The sequence below is a fragment of the Neospora caninum genome, chromosome IV (genome assembly GCF_000208865.1).
Source record: "Neospora caninum Liverpool complete genome, chromosome IV".
Taxonomy (NCBI): Eukaryota; Apicomplexa; class Conoidasida; order Eucoccidiorida; family Sarcocystidae; genus Neospora; species Neospora caninum.
Genome location: NC_018389.1, coordinates 1,733,341 through 1,749,612, shown reverse-complemented (window position 1 = coordinate 1,749,612; position 16,272 = coordinate 1,733,341). Strand labels below are relative to the sequence as shown.

General features: G+C 55.5%; 2 protein-coding genes across 2 annotated transcripts; one reads left to right on the top strand and one right to left on the bottom strand.

Moving 5' to 3' along the window:
• Nucleotides 1-681: 681 nt before the first annotated feature.
• On the bottom strand, nucleotides 682-4,495 carry NCLIV_011650 (putative methionine aminopeptidase; the record flags this gene model as incomplete). Its single annotated transcript, XM_003880682.1, has 7 exons — nucleotides 682-793; nucleotides 1,123-1,262; nucleotides 1,695-1,806; nucleotides 1,993-2,194; nucleotides 2,729-2,947; nucleotides 3,515-3,854; nucleotides 4,475-4,495. 7 exons carry the CDS (start codon nucleotides 4,493-4,495, stop codon nucleotides 682-684), a joined length of 1,146 nt encoding a protein of 381 aa, XP_003880731.1.
• A 4,493-nt stretch (nucleotides 4,496-8,988) lies between these two features.
• On the top strand, nucleotides 8,989-15,480 carry NCLIV_011640 (conserved hypothetical protein; the record flags this gene model as incomplete). Its single annotated transcript, XM_003880681.1, has 3 exons — nucleotides 8,989-14,407; nucleotides 14,603-15,015; nucleotides 15,430-15,480. 3 exons carry the CDS (start codon nucleotides 8,989-8,991, stop codon nucleotides 15,478-15,480), a joined length of 5,883 nt encoding a protein of 1,960 aa, XP_003880730.1.
• Between the last annotated feature and the right edge of the window lie 792 nt (nucleotides 15,481-16,272).

The following is a 16,272-nucleotide window of genomic DNA, read 5'->3' as shown; positions in this document are numbered from 1 at the left end:
AGAGACTATGATGGTCATGCATTGTATGACCTTCATAGTATTCCAAGCCGAACGAAATGGCTGCTGGGTTCCCTTGCACCTCAGTATTTGCTCATCTTGCAGGGGGCAATATCGATAACATCGTCTCCGCTGCGCTCACTACAGACAGTTATATGTGCTAAAGTAGGTTCTCAAACCACACAAATATCGGGAGCGTGCAATCCCCGGCAAGGCACGTGACGCTGAATGTTCTCGCGGAAAAGTCATGTTGTTCCTAGTTCTTCTCAACTGCGGCACACAGCCCAACGCCGCGGCGGCCTCATCCCGTGGTGACGATTTGTTTTTTTACTGAATGCTGTGATGAAAAGGTAGGCGCCCTCTCCGGTTTGCCACTCTTAGGATAGAAGACTCTCCTCCTTCGAACTACCACTGTATTTGATCTGCAGTCCCAGGACAGGGAACGTGCCTGTGCTCCGCTTATCACCGTGCCAGCTCATTCGTGCTTAAGGTCAGGGCTCTTCAAAGCTGGAAATGAAGCGCCCGAAGCGTTTCACCTTTGGGCGAGCCTTCGAAACAACTGAGCCACGGCGGCACATGCCGCACAAGGGCCACGACCATGTTGCCCTTCCCTCAGGAGACGCGTTTATCGCAGGAGGCAGTATTCCTTTGGTCTTAGGCAGAGTGACTCGAAACCGCTGGCGCTCAGCGCACGTCCCTGGTCAACTCCAGCATGTCCTTCTCTCCGTCTGGACACCCAGTCAGTACTTCGACGCCGGTATCGGTAATGAGGACTGTGTGCTCGAATTGAGCCGTCCTGGACACCCGGAATAGCAGAAACCCGTAGCAACTTCAATTCTGTACGGTTTACGTAGCATTCTGTGACTCAACAACTGACCGTTCGCGATCAAGAGAGGAAGCCCATGTGAAAGAACTATCAATCGGTGGCTGCATTGGGCACTATCGTAACGGCACAGGGAGGAGGTGACCACAAGTATAAGAAGGAATATGCAAACGAGCAGCTGCGTTCTTTTAAAAGGGAACCACATTGGTCGGCCGGTACCACTTACTGAACCATGGATGGTTGGGTCACAGCGTTTCGGTTTGAATGATTTCTCTGTTTTCGCTTAGGAAGGCAGAACTTACGGCTTTCCGTCAGTGGTAGCGATCGTCCATTTGTCGGGCCACGTGGTGAAATCTGTTCCGCCCATGCAGACGACAGGTTCGATGGTAAAGCACATCCCTGGGAGCATTCGCCCCGGCATGTTATTCGACGCGTGAAGAACCTAAAGGAGTTGGCAGCAGCCATTTAGAACATCACCACAGGCACGGAAAAGATGACGGCCGCGTTGCAGGTGGACCCCGAAGACAGCAAGAGCTACTGGCTCGCTTGGTCTTCATCTGTTCGTCTGACCGGATATCGGTTCCTCTCCTCAATATTGACGAGCTTTAGCGTGAGACCTTCTGGAGGAATCTTGCTTTGATGGCAACCTCCTCGTGGCGTTCCGTGAACAGCTAAAACTGTGTGAGAGAAAACTGAAAGCACATGCGTTCCGCGTGCGCCTAATTCTGATTTTGCCTCCAAGGTGCACGAGAGAGATACTTCAGTGCTGGTGGCTCTACGCGGCGATCCAGGCACTACACACTCCACTGTTGACCGATGGATCTCATTACTGACACGGGAAACAAATTTTTCTCTATTGGCGGTCCGTTCTTACAAAAGGCTCCTCGTGGAAATTTCGGCCGATGCCATGGCCGCAGAAATCATGAATCGTTCGGTAGCCCCGGCGCGTCAGGAACTCTTCAATTGCTTCGCCAATCACGCTCAGCCTGCAGAGCCATCAGCACGTAAAAGGCGTTGAGTGGACATCCAGACGTAAGCATTTCTGCCTCGATTTCCCGGCGGCTGATTCGCCCAGCATACACACAGGAGGCAGGGACCCCAGTACAAATACTTGATGCACACACGTGCCCAGGCACGTGGACGACTTGCACTTTTCCCCTCTAAACACTTACCTCCTGCCGGGCGCACAGACGCGAACACCTTCGAGCGTCGCCTCTCGAGCACAGGCAAGCAAGCGGCGAAGTGCTGGAGAGAGAGACTCGAAACCGCCAATTGGAACTGTTCGCGCACAGTCGCCATGAAAGCCATCGAGGAAACAGGAGACGTCGATGCTGCAAATGCTCCCCCGTTGAAGCGGTCTGTCATCAGGAATGCCTAAGAAAGATTTGCAGAGGAACTCACGCATGCGCGCTCACACCGGAGGACTTGGCAAGGCCATACACCTCTCTCGCCATGGGGTATCCAACCACACACGTACACAAATAGATAAGTATATATTGTATGCATGTATATATATATATATATATATCACCACTTTTGTACATGGCAACAGGCCTAAAACCGCTGAAATGTAGTCGCACCATCCTTCAATACGCACATGACGTAACATTCCATGTATAAAAGCACACATGGAAATGGTTGATAAAACATTGACAACAAAACAGAATCGGTACTGTTTCTGTGCTGACGTCAGCCCGTCTGCAGTGGAAGCGTCGTACAGACAGCCGCTGGTCCGGGGCAGCCTTCCCTTCTTCCTGCTGTCATTTCATCAAGGGAAGTATTCTCCCCCTTCCTGGCCTATTTGGTTTGTTCGCTCCGGTGTCCGTGCCTTGTATATCGTTAAATCTCCCCCTTTCTCTTTGACGTTCCGCTCTCTCTTTCCATACGGTTCGCGTGTCCGGTATTTACCGTGGCAGACGATTTCGTTTGTCGAGGTACAGACGCTTTTCGGGAAGTTGCTGTAGCGAAGGGGAGATGGATAGGCGCCCCGTTTCATCGCTGCCTCGTGCACAACACGATCGATGTCTTCGGTCGTTAGCGCGGCCGCGGAAGTCGCACAAAAATCCTTCACAAAATCGACGGCGACTTGCAGAACCTCGGCAGTCACCTCGCACGCGCGGCGGACACCTGATTAACGACAAGGTTGCACAGTGGTCGACTGAGATGGAGAAAGGGGAGACAGATCCAAGACGAGGGCAGGAAGAGAACGGGGACAGCGAAAGGGAGTGGGGAAGGGCAAGATGCAGCCATTTCGGATAGAGCACCATTTAAATGAGAGAAGAGGCAACAAGAGAGCCGAAGCCGCGAGCCAAGCGAGGGGCCCCAGCGGACCTCGTCGAAACCCCCGGAAGAAGAGACGGAAAACCAAAAAGCAGACAGAGGCCCTAAAACAGGAGTCGGCGGTACACAAGGGACACTCGCAAGGCCGGTTTGGATGCGTCAAAAGTACGAAATCTGACACGGTTTGATGGTTGCTATGTGCTCACGGCGCCCAAGGGTTGTCGATTCCTCCTGTATCCACCGCTCTAATAGGCTGCGTCTCCAAAGAAGCTCTCTGTGAGCCCTCGCACGTGGTACGCGTGCTGTGTCTAACCTTCCGCGCCAAATTCTCTGTCTCTGCCTTTGTCTCGAGATCTCTGTTCGTCGAACAGAGTTCTCTTGTGCCCGCAATTCGACTGCCCCCTTCTCTCGTACCTTCGATTTCTGTCGGAGGTTTCACCCACTCCATCTCCCTTTCAGCCACCGGCTGAAAGCGCGAGAGGCTGGCCTTCATCGCAGCGTCTTCGCGTCGTCGCAACTGCAGCTCTTCGTTCAGCATGGCCTCCCGCTTGGCTTTGGCTCGCCCCTCGTCCTCCTCGGCGTAGTGAGGCTTCACAACCCCCGGAGCAACCTGGCGCTGGGGTGACACATGGCCAGGGTTGATGGGGCGTAGAACGGGACATGAAGGCGCCTCCGGAGAGGACGCGCCTGCAGAAGGAAGGCGAGGTGAAGATGAAGAAGAGAAGCGAGCTGAAGAAGAACAGGCGGACGGAGACTGACAAAAACAGGCGGAGGAAAAGAAAGAAGAGACGAATGAGGCAGATGAAGACGCAGAGGAAGCAGGCGAAGAAACGGTCGACACTGGGGCAGGAGACTGAGACAGCAGTGGAGTGTGAGAGGCGCCGACGCATGGGGTCAGTGGAAGGCGAAGGGAAACAAATCCAGGCAAGGGAGAGGAAAACGGAAAGAAGGGCGAATGCGAAGAAGACTGCCTGCAGAAAGGACAAGAGCGCCGATCGGGAAAGCCACGCGAACGCGACGGAGACAGACTCGCGACCAGGCCTCGTGAAACAAGCAAAGGCAGCGAAACGCCTTCCCGCGGTGGCGTTTTGCCGTCAGAAGCTCCCTTCGCCTCTTCGCCGGGAGCCTCCTGCCTGAGCTGTCTGCCGCGTGAGGCGCAGAAAGCGAAGCGTCGCTTGAAGCAGAAACCCGCGTTGTTTTTCTGCCTTTGCTTCAGGTCAACCGCGGAGCGGCGCTTGTGTCGGCGACGGGAATCGGCGCAGCGGAGGTCCATGTTGAGCGCTTCAGGCGGCGCAGGCGAGAGACGTCCGGAGACATTTGGTGCATGCAGTGAGGCAGATCGAGTCGGGGGGTGAGCGAGAGGATTTGACGCACGCTGATGCGCACGAGTGGCATCCCACGAGAGAGGAGATGACGGCAAGGCATAATTCGGAAAAGGAGGAAAAGAAGGGGAAGGCGAAGAGGTCCATCGTGTCAAGTCAGCGTGAAGAGTAAGACTGTGAGAGGGTAGAGAATGGGAGGATTGCCCGAACAGAAAAATCAGCCACAGGAAGGCCAAAGTGGCGCCATTGCTTATCCGTCTTCTGCGGGTACCTGCTACACGACGCACGCCATCGAGTCGGTCTCCCTTCGTCTTTCCTGGGGGCTGCCTTTTCCCCCTGTCTGATCGCGAGCAGGACGGCCGGCGCTCTACCTCCTGGGGGACCGCCGCGCCGTCGCGCCCGAGAGACAAAATCCGAAACGCAGCTCTGACCTGCGTTCTTCGCAGGAAAAGAAAAGTTCCTCTCGCACTTCGTGCAAACAGCCTTTCTTCCGCCCTCTCAGTCTCCTCTAAACTGTCGATTTTCATTCTGGCAGAGACAGCGACCGCTGAGTCAGCGCGGGATGGGTCGGCGTGCAGGAGAAACGCAACAGAAGCGCAACGAGTGGATCTAATCGGAAGGTACGAGGAGATGGAGAAGCGGGAAAAACATGTGGACGCGAATGCCGAAAACAACAAGAGACAGCACAGGGGAGGCGAGAAGGCGGAGACGAGACAACAGGTGACACACGACAAGCAGCGACGAGGGAACTGGAGTGAGCGTGGACGCGGAGAAAAACTGAAGAAATCAAGGGAGAAGACGGGAGGACAAAACCGCACAACTTGCGGAAAGCAACCAGAGATTTCTTCTTCGTTTCCTCGCGTTGCTATCTCTGTTCTTGCTTCTTTTTTTCACGGAAAAGCGCTGCCGTGCCGACCCTCAGGTCGTCCTCGCCTTGACTCACCAAGGCACATTTTCGTTAGTCCCTTTTGCTTCCGCTCCCTTTGGAATCGACGAATTTGCTTGAAAATGCCGCAGGATGAAACTAGGCGCGGTCTCGAGTCTCTTCTGGTTGCTTCCGGGAGCTTCAGGTGAGCAACCGCCGACAAGGCAGCTGTGTCTTGACGAATCGACCGAAAATCAAAGACGTGTATTCGGTTTTTCCGGGGCTGCATGCACCAGGCGAGTCGCGTTTCGTGCACCAGGTAGAACGAAATACAAATGAAATTGTGAAACAGATGGTGGGAAAATAGGAATCGGACTGTTGTTCTTCTTTTCGCAGCTTCTTTCATTGACCACCCGCGTCAATGCTTTCAGTTGCCGGAAGCCTGAAAATCTATGTGACGGCGACGCACTGGCTCGTCAGGCACGCGACCGGTCCTGTCTCCGTCCATTTTTATCTCTCCACTGATCTTCATGTTCACAACTCTACATCCTCATGTACTTGTCTTTTCGTGTATGCAATTACAACCTATGGTATTTGACAGAGCAAATAGGACTCCTGACCCTGCTAGCATGTAGAAAAATGAGTCCGTAACCCGTTGGAGAACTCGTCGGGTGGAGACATGACCCGCTTCATGCGAGTACGCGTATATCTTTATATCTATATGTGTATATATCTAGGTGAATGCGTGGATGCGGACTAGGTATCTAAGTAGACCCCCGAAGCCTACGTGCATGCTGTGCCAACGTATATCCAGTCATATATACGCGAAGCTAATCAACATCATACATCCTATATAAAGTTTATATATATATATATATATATATATACATATGTATCCATAGATATAAGTGACTGGATATGTGTTCCTTACCTTCTGAGATTGCAAATATATGCATATATTAAGGTGTACTTACACTTTGCAGAAAAGGAACATACAGACAGCTGAACAGGCTGCGTCGTGCTCGCATGTCTCGTAGCCACCCCGTAGGCGCAGTACGGTTTGCTTTGTGTCTCCGCTGTGTTTCTTGTCGACATACGAAAGATCGAAGCAGAGAAAGATGAAGAAAACGTTGGGGGATTCTCTGCCAGTTAGACTTTGCCACCGTTTCCGAAGGTGTCAACAACAAAAGAGTCATCACGTTCTGAAGGCTAAAAAGAATCGAATCCCCAATAGCCTAGACGCAACAGAACGCAAAATTATCGGGGTGGGCAGAGAGATGCATTCAGTCAAGAACGTAACTGTACACCGGAAAACGAAAGCATTGACACTACAGAAAATCAACGATCATTATCGCTTTCCTCGCCCCTTCTCTCCCTCTTCCTTGGCAACTAAATATACTGTTTGCTCTGGTCCGCCGTAGTGGTCACACACAGCTTTCTATCTGAGCTGGGCAAAGTGTTTCGTGTCGTCGGCCACGTCGATAGCTCTTAGGATAGGCAACCTCTTTGTTTTCAATGTAGAGGTTCGCTCATTATTTCTAGGGCCATTTCCCCGTTCCCTCTTGTGCCAGAGGTTTCTTTTTGTTGATCGCTCTCCATGGACGCCGAAACCGCAGGTGTCATAGCTGCATCTTTCTTCTCTGGTGAATCAACTATATTGTTCATGAGAAAGCTATTGTTGTCCATGAAACGCACCGTCCATCTCAACTTGTGTTTCTCGAAAAAAAGTAGGCAACCACGATAATATTTTCCTGGCCAAAAAGTAGTTGCCTTTAAGAGGCCTTTTTTAATATCTGTTGGGCCGTTTTTTGCCAGCTGTCACAGCAGCCCAATCTGCGTCGTCCTCCTGAATGACGGCAGCATCGATCATGCTATCAGGCGTTTTCTAGGGATGTCTTCCAGGTCCAGATCCACCCTTCGCGTGTTACACCTCCATCGAGAACGAAACTCGCAGGAGAGTGTTGAGGAAAAGTGTTGCTGACAAAGTGCTTCGTTATCCATCCCTGCTATTTCCAGGAACAAAGCAGACTCAGAAAAGAGATGCGAGCAGCGTCTCGCCGACCTAGATTCGTTATTTTCCCACGCGAACGGACAACCAGCTGTCTTCGCCGGGCATCGAAACGCTTCCGCTTCCGCTGTATCACAACCGCTAAAGGGACGATACCCCATGGGGAAAACGCAAAACGCGGTATTCTTGTCCGGCGTTTGCTGCGGTGATTTGAATGGATGTAGGCAGTGAAGGGACGTTTCCCATGTTTTCTGTCTCGGTATCGTCCGTGCCAAGGGCACACGCCGCGTTACTGAAAAAGCGTGTCGGCATGCGCATTGTTTGTCTAGCTTTTTGCTAGGCGCGAAGACGACTCATCCGAACTCGCCGCTTTGCCGTTTTCGTCGATTTTTCTCTGGCCTATAAGAAGATGGCTTCACAACAGTCTTCTCCAATGCCTCTGAAAAAAGCACAACAACTCCTCCAACCCTTTTAGAGCGTTCTTCCTGTCTTTTCAGGATGGCCTACACCGATAGCGCGAGTTGGGTCCCGTGATCCGGGTTTTCAGTCAAGCGGGAAGGGTGTCTGTTTTTTCCAGAAAGCCATCCGGCGTTACGTTCCGCATCTTGACAGAACCAAACTCTTTGGTTTTGGTTCGCTGCCGCTCGCCGCCTCTTTTTCCTCCGACGTCCTTTTTGTCTCGCGACCTTCCTCAAACGCGGATCGCCAGCTAATACGCTGGCTGTTCTACCGGTTGGTTGGAGTTGGTCAGCATTTTGGGATCGCCAAGTGTGCCGTAGATGAACGTCTGTCTACGTTCGTACCAGCGCCCAGGCCTTGCTCCTTCGTCCGCATTCTTGTCTTTTCCGGCGGAAGAAGCGGTGTTCCGGTTTTGTTCGAGACGCGATCTGAGCCGGGACTTCGGACGTAGGGTCACACTTCAAGAATGGCGCAAGGGACAGCAGGCATCTTTGCAGAGTGGCTTTGCTCCGCTATAGAAACAGTTCTTTTTTCGCGCCTGTCTTCTTCGTCTTGGCCGTCTTCCGCGTCTTCCATGGTTTTCGAGCCTCCGCTTGTACACTCTTCTTGCTCTAGTCCTCGGGGGTATCCGGACGGGTCTTTGTCACCATCGTCATCTCTTCCTGCCTCGTCTGCCGCACGTCGTTCCTTTGGGGTTCCGTGCTCGCCGCGCATCCCTTCTCTGCGAGGTGCACTTTTCGCTGCCGCTCCTCAACTGCAGTCCTTCCCCTCCTCTCCGCCCTTCTCGATTTCCGTCGATCTCCTCCTCTACCTGCCTGTCTCCACTGTCGCCGCGTGCGGCCTCCTCCCTCATCTTCCGCTTCTCCGACCTCCCTCCGTTGATCGATTGTCGCTCAACAGTGCCTCGAACGTGCCTCTCACTGCGCGCTCTTCTCTCTCGCGCCAGTCCGCCTCAGCTTCGCAGACTCCACGGGGGCTCAGAACCTCACATGAAGTTGCACAAGGCGAAGGAGAGAGAGAACGAAGGAGAAATGGTGACCAGACCTCTGAGGCCAAACGGAATTCCGAGCGAAAGGACTTCCCTGCGCAGCAGTCTGAAGATGAAGGGGAGCGCGAGAGAAACCGAGAGGAAAAACGGAGGAAGCGCGACATCGAAGGCGAGAAGAAAAATCGGTGTGTGGGTCCGTGCAACCAGCGCGAAGAAGGGGGGGTTGGGGAGGGAGACGCGGTAAGGATGGAAAGTAGAGGGAACACGAGACAGATACAGCGGGGGCGAGACGAGGGCCTACCGGAAGCGAGAGCCTCGCCAGTCTCTCTCGCCTCATTTCCCCTGGCGAGTCGAACCTCTCACGGCAGAGCGGAGGACGAGGCGGGGTGTGGGAGAAGATGCAGTGAGGGAGGAAGGGGCACTGTGCCGCCCTCGTCGATTTCCTCGTCTTTTTCTCGGCCAGGAGACGAACACAGCGAGACAACCGCTTCCTCGCGATCTTGCGAAGGCGGCGAGCGGAACGAGGTTCTCGTGTGCTTGCTTCTTGAACGCTGGACCTTTGCCTACTCGCCGCCACTCGCGTGTCCATCGCCGCCGTCCTGGTCTCCGTCTGGGCCCTCTGCAGCGCTGGGTGGGCGTTTTGACATTCTTCATCGCAACTTGTCCACTGCGATGCGGGGGTTCACTGCGTTTGCGCATCTGCTTCCAACGTATTCGCTTCTGTCGTCAGCGGCTTCTCTCCTCTTTCCCCCGGAAACCGATCGAGGGTTCACCACCTTCCTTTCTGGTCCACCGATGTACATCACGCCGGAGTACCGGCCGCCCGTGTACGCAGGCCGACGCGCGGAACGCTGGCAGCCTGGTGGGACCCCTCGATCATCCCGTCAGAGCGACGCGCGCGAAGCGCAAAGGCCAACCTCAGTTGCCTCCGCACAGCCGCTGCCTCGCCCTTCGTTGTCTCAAAGATGTTGTCAGTCTCCTCCAGTGCCAGGCGCTCCCCTCCCAGTTTCCTACCCCTCGGCTGGGGTGTCGTCGACCGCTGCACCATCGCCCGCCTCGTCGCCATTGCGCACGCGTCGAGACGAGCCACGAGACAGAAACGCCCCGGTCCCGACGTCGTATCTGTCGTCCACCGCGCCCGGCTCCGGAGCGTCCCTCCTGTCTCCGTCAATTTCATCGGTTGCCATCAGCCACCGTTTTCTCCCCTCCTCTTCTCCACGACGTCCTATCGGTCTACTGCACTCGTACAGGGAAAGGGAAGCCGTGGCGCCATCTCCTTCCTCTCCACCTTCCTCCCGACCCCGAAGTCTTTCTTCTTGTCGCGGCGTCCAAGGCAGTCCCGCCAGCCACGAACGGCCGGGACCCGTCCCCCCGTGGCGCTTGCAGGCGTCTGTTTCTCTCAAGTGGGAGGAAACCTCATCGACGCACCGCCGCCGAGGCGCCTTTGCTCAGAGCTCTCTTTGCCAATCCTCTCGGCCACACGACATCCTGATCGCCACCTATTCATCGCATGCGCGCCACGCCCCTCACCCGCAGGCATCCCTTGGCTCGGCGAGCGCGACGGCCAGGCGCTCTGGACTCTCCACCTGCGAGGACTTCTCGGAGGGTCCATCGTCGCCGCCGGAGGCTTCGCTTGCGAGTTTCTCTGGCGGACCACGAATCGTCGCGGCGCTTGTGCCCCGTCGCTGTGAGTCGCGCGACGCTTCCCTGCCGCAGCTTGGGGGGACACCAAGAGGTCAGAAAACTGGAAAGGTTGAGGCTGATTCGGCCCGTGGGACGCCGCGTTCTCAACGCTCCGACACGCACAAAAAGGCTGCAAATAAAAGCGGCCGCACGCTCTCGTCTGTTTGCCACACGAGTCCGAACGAACAAACCCCTCGTGGAGGGGCAGTGCTGGGGGGTAGAGGCCAGTGGGAAGGTGGGGAGAAATCGGTGACGGAAGAGGAAGCAGGATACACCCAAGTGTCGGGAGTCTCGCTTCCGTGTGGGCACGGCATTTTAACCGTGCGAGTGGCGTTCCGAGAAGACATTGCTTTTCTTCTGCAAACAGCTGCCGAAGCGTGCACAGGACCGCCAGAGCCGGCCGAGAGTCTGCGGGTCACTTTGGCTCCCGCCGCAGAAAACGGACGGCGAGAAGGGCGCGAGGCGCCGTGGTCTCGATTCGGAGAGGCGAAGGAGACGGCGGAGCTGTGGCGATGTTCGTCTCCGGTTTCGCCCAAACCGTTGTCAGTGTCGGCGAGTTCCGGGCACTCAGGCGGCATATCTCGTCTCAGCGTTTTCGAGGAGACAGATGGCGGCAAGGGTGCAAATCGAAAGCCAACCGGGGCTGCCAAAGACGACTGTGTGGGACCGGAAGCCAAAGAGCGAGATGGAACCCAAACAGACCGGCAAGGGAGACCACAGATAGAAATGGTTCGCAGTGTGAGTGGGAAAGAGACCCACGACAGGATGAATGAGGCAGGATGGAGAACAAATTGTTCGCTGCCATCTGAGGTCTCGTTTCCTGCTCGTGAAGTGCACAACGAGGGGAAACGCCCACCCACAGTTGGGCTTCGTTCGTCTTTCGGTTCCTCTGCTCCGACGCCTTTCGCTTCGTCGACGTCTCTTTCGACTTCGGGGCCTCGCCGACGTTCAACCTTTGTGTGTTTGGCAGTCACTCGATCGTCTGGATCCAATGCTGCCACTGTCCCCCCGTTTCCATACCTCCAGGGGCAGACTGGGCTTCCCTCAAAACGCCTTTCTGTCAGTGGGAGCCGCCAGATGGACACCTTTCGACTTCCTGCAGCCGCGCCTCCCTCCGAAGCAGATTACCGCAGCTTCTCTACTCATCTCCCTTCTCCCGCCATAACTGCGTGTCCTTCTTTCCCACCTTCCTCGTCGGTTTCCTCGTCAGTTTCATCTTCGGTCTCCGCGTCCCCTCCCATGCATGCCCGCGAGGCAAGCGATGCAGCAAACGAGAAGGCAGAAACGACTAACCACGGAGATGAGAAGGAAAATGCACAGATGGAGCGGATGGGCGAGGCGTGTTGTGATGCGAAGGCGTCCGATGTAGGAGCGACTGAACAGGAGGGGGGCGAAGAAGAAAGACAACCGGAAGGAGACTCTGATGCCCAGGCAAGGAGTGTCGCAGAACCATTAGGCGACTCTCGGCCCATGGTGACATCGGGGGCCGCCTTCACTGACGCGCGTTCGCGTCAATCGGAATTCTCGAACGTTTCACCTTTTCGATTTTTGCCTGCAGGCAGTGAAGTAATGAGGCATTCGTCTTTCAATTCGGGAGACAGGGGAGACGGGGATAACGGAAATTCAGAAAAACGTTGGTTTCGCGCGTTGTCTGAAGGAGTCCCGGCGGGCGAAAGGGAAACGACTTACGACACACTGCGCAAGGGGGAACAAGGAAAACAAGCAAGCGAGACGGCATTCGAACGCAACGAGGCATTCGAAGCCAAAAGAGACGCACTGACGGAGGCATCTGGTTCCGAGATCGAGGGACGCAAAAACGCCATCACCAATCGCAACCCTGCTGCTCTTTTCTCGGTCTTTGCATGCCAAGCCGTGGATCACGGGCGAGTGGCAGGTGACTACCTCGCCCCCGATCGCACTCTGGTTCGACCGCCTTCGTCGCTCGTTTCTTCCTTCGCATCGTTTTCCCGTTCTTCCCCCTCTTGCCCGGCCTCAGACCGCATGCTTCTTTCCTCCGCGCGTCTCGCCGCCGAGGCCGAGACGCGTTGGGCAGTGCTGCTTGAACGCTCGTCTGCTCTCGAGAATTCCTCTGCCTGCTCAGCTGGGTCTTCTCCGTCTCCGTTTGGGTCTTCTGTCTCTGCCTCCGGCGTAGTCTCGGCTTCGTCGGGGTCGTGTGGCTTCGGAATCGGCAGGTTGCCGACGACGCTGCGTCTGTCGGCGCCGAGGCAGAGGAGCGAGTCGAGGCCAAAGATCGGCAAAGTCGACTCCAGCGAGAAAGCGGGCGGAAACCGGCAGAGCGGCGGCAGGAACGGGGACGACAGGGAGGCGTGCAGGGAGAAGCATTCGAGGGGGAAAGAAGGCGATGACTTGTGGGATGCCGGGGAAGATGCGCGTGGCGGTGGTCTCGGGGGCGGCGAAGGAGACCCGCCTTCACCCGGTATGGCAGAAACGAGAATGCGGAAGAACCAGGGGCGTCAAACGACTAACCAGGCGGTTATTGTTCTGGATGAGGACCACGAGGAAGATGACAGCGAGAGAGACCAGGCCTCTTTTGACGGGCGGTGTGACTCGGCGTTCCTCGGCAAAAATCGAAAAAGAGGCAACGGAGCGTTCTGTCTCCATCCGCTCGGGTTTGACTGGGCAGAAGACCAGATGTTTGAGTGCGACTCCCTGCCTGCATGGGGGGGAAGGCGGCAGTCTACTTTGAGAACTCTCGCCAGCGGCTGCCCCGTCGCTTTCGATATCGGGGGAAATGCTGCGACGGTGCAAACGCGTGGAGAGAGTGAACCGTTTCGCTTTGGCGGAGACGCGTTATGGAACGAGGGCAGCAGATTCTGTGACGACACCGAACGTGTCCGAGTAGAGGAAGGAGCAGAGAGTTGCCATGGGGGAAGACGAGACGGGACAGTGCACATCTCTCAAAGCGATGACCAACGCGGTGACGGAGACGCAGGCGACCGTGAGTTTAGAGCCTTGTGGCTCATCCCGGAGCTTTCCGCGCCTTCCTACGCTGCGTCTGCGAGACTGCGGGATGCAGATGTATGCGGCGGAGAGAGACACACACAGGATGAAGGCATGCAAGAGAGCGGCATACCTCGAAAGGACGTTGACGACGACAAACGCCCTCCGAACCTTTTTCGTACGTGCTCCAATCGTGCCCCGGTCAGAGAGTTTCCCGTCGAACCTACCTGTTCGTTTTCCAGTTCACAGTCTTTCTCCCCCTTTCCTTCTTCTGCTTCTGCAACGCGTTCAATTTCTTCGATTCTCGACGAAGCGGCGGCGCCTCCACCAGGTTGGCTGCCGGAGGCTTGGCGAGCCGCCCTCGAGGAACTTCGCGCCGCTGGGACCGTTCCAGTCTCGCCTTGCCTCTTCGTTCCTTCTTGGCGTTCTGTTGACGCACCCGCATGCCCACCCCAGCAGCACATCACCGAAGGCAGGCCGAAGCCTTCGACGCGCTGCGTTCGGGCAGCGGGGCCCGGTGAGAAGGAGCTCGAGGCGACAGGTTTACGGTCCTCTTCATGTCGTTCCTGGTCTTCTTTCTTGCCCGTCGATTCGGTCTTCTTTCCGGCATCTTCGTGCTTTCTTACCGCTGCGGCGACGCCTGGTTTCGGCCAAAGGGCGCCTTCACTTGTGGCATCTCGGCGAAGCCTCTTCGGTTCGTCTCACGACGAGCAAAGAAGGAGGCTGTCCCCACCGGATTCCCCTCGTCGCCCGACACAGGCGGCCGCCGTCCGCTGGGACCAAAAGAAGACGGAAGAGCCCGAAAGCAGCAAAAGCATCGCCGCGGCACCAAAGGCGCAACTGCACGACGAACGCGCCGACGATGGGGAAACCTGGAAGCAACCGGATTGCGAACGCAGCAGGGAGACAGGCACGAAAGGCGCGGAGGCACAAGAGACGGAAACTGGTGACCTGAGGATCCAACCGACAGATGCACGGAGGAAACGAGACGAAACAAGTCTTCAGCTAGTTTCGGAGATAGGTAAGAATAAGAGTGGAACGAGGGACTTTGGACGACAAAATGTGTCCACATACCTCCACTGATCTCCGTTCTCACTTTTTGTCTATGTATTCCGTACTGTCGCAACTACCTATAAATGTGTAAATACATGTAATGCTTTTTCCTATGACATGCTTGTTCTCGGTTGCCTGTGCAACCGCTGTCTTGTTTTTTCAGTGCATCTCCTTGGTTCGGACGCCGCGTCAGAGACTGACGTCTCTACCTGCTCTTCGCTTTTTCTCTTTTGTTCTCGATGGTCTCGTCCTTCTCTTCCGTCTGCTGCCTCTTCTCCGTTTCGTTCCCCTTCGCGCGCCGCCCACTGCCAGGCGGCGTCTCGCCTGCATGATTGGAGACAAAGGCGAGGACGCGAAGAAGACGGAGGAGCATGGGAGGGAAGAGACGAGGACGCGAGGAAGCAGGACAGTGGCGAGCTCGTGCACCTCGGCGAAAAGACCAGAGAGGCCAGTCGGGAGAGGGGCGCCAACCGAGGCCTGGGATGCGGCAGTGAGGCTACGGGCGGAAGAGAGGCGGACGATGTCTTGGTCGAACGCGAGTTGAGGCGACTGGAAAGACAACTCAGCGCGTTCGGGGTAAGTTGGGGAGAATCGAATGAGGAAAGCAAGACGAACAGGAACAGAAGAGGGAGAGAAAGAGGCGAAGCCACCGACAACGGGGGGGACGGATGGTGTGATGAGTCTCGCCACGAATGGTACTCCAAACGCAGCAGAGAATAGGGGCTGGTAGGTTTTGAGGAGAAAGCACGGAATGATACAGAGGTGAAGACGAGAATGGAAGTGGGCGAGGTAAGGAGGGTTGGAACAACAGACGAGCAGAAGGGGAAAAGAGAAGAACGACGACGAAAGCAAGCGGACAGTCCGCGCTTTACGTGTCGGAAAGAAGGCGTGTCAGGAGAAGAAGCTGACCTAGACGGCACGACGCGCTCTGGCCACGGTTTTAATCACTCGTGCGCGCCTATCTCTGTCTTTGTTTTCTGCGCCTTTTAGCATTTCGGGTGTGAGCCTCAACGCCACATCGCCTTCCCTCCCGCCTCCTGAGGGTGTCGTTTGCCCAGTTTTTTTAGTGGTGGTGGATCCAGCGGAGATTGGAGCACGGGATGGCAGAGACACACACCCACAGCGGGGGCGAGGCGACGCAAAGAGTGCGGAGTGCCGGGGGGAGAATCGTTCGTTTCTGCTCGTTTCCAGAGGACCTCGCAGAATTGAAGGCGGCAGAACATCGCCAGGCAGACAGCAGAGGGGGGGAAAGAGGCGATGCCACTGACAAAGATGAAGAGGAAGCGAAAGACAGCAAGGGGGGGGGGGCGAAGCGCGACGGCTAAGATGATGAGGGAGAGTGAGGAAAAGAAACCAGGGAAAGAAAACTCGCTCCTTGACACCCCGACAGCGAAAGAGCGACAAGACGTCGTTGCGGAAGACACACGTGATAGAAGAAAGCAAAAAAAGCGGATTGGCAGATGTCCACACATCCTTTACTGGGCCCAAGCCCCGCAGGACAAAGGGGGCTTCGCGTTCTAAAGGAAACCTTCGGTGGTTTTCGCGAGAGAAGACTCCACTCTATAACCCTAGTGCAATGTAAGAATTCATATTTACATTCTAATTTATGTATCGGTATATTTGTGTGTGCTCCATGTAGTGATAGCAGGAGTCACTCGCGTTATTGAGTTACTCAGAATATACATACGTCTACATATATGCATATATATATATATATATATATATATATATATATATATATGGGGAGGATCCCCGCCTCTGAACATAAAGGAGCACTGATGTGCCCCTTTGCCGAGGGGCACATCACTGCTTCTCTATGCAGTTCCGTATCGG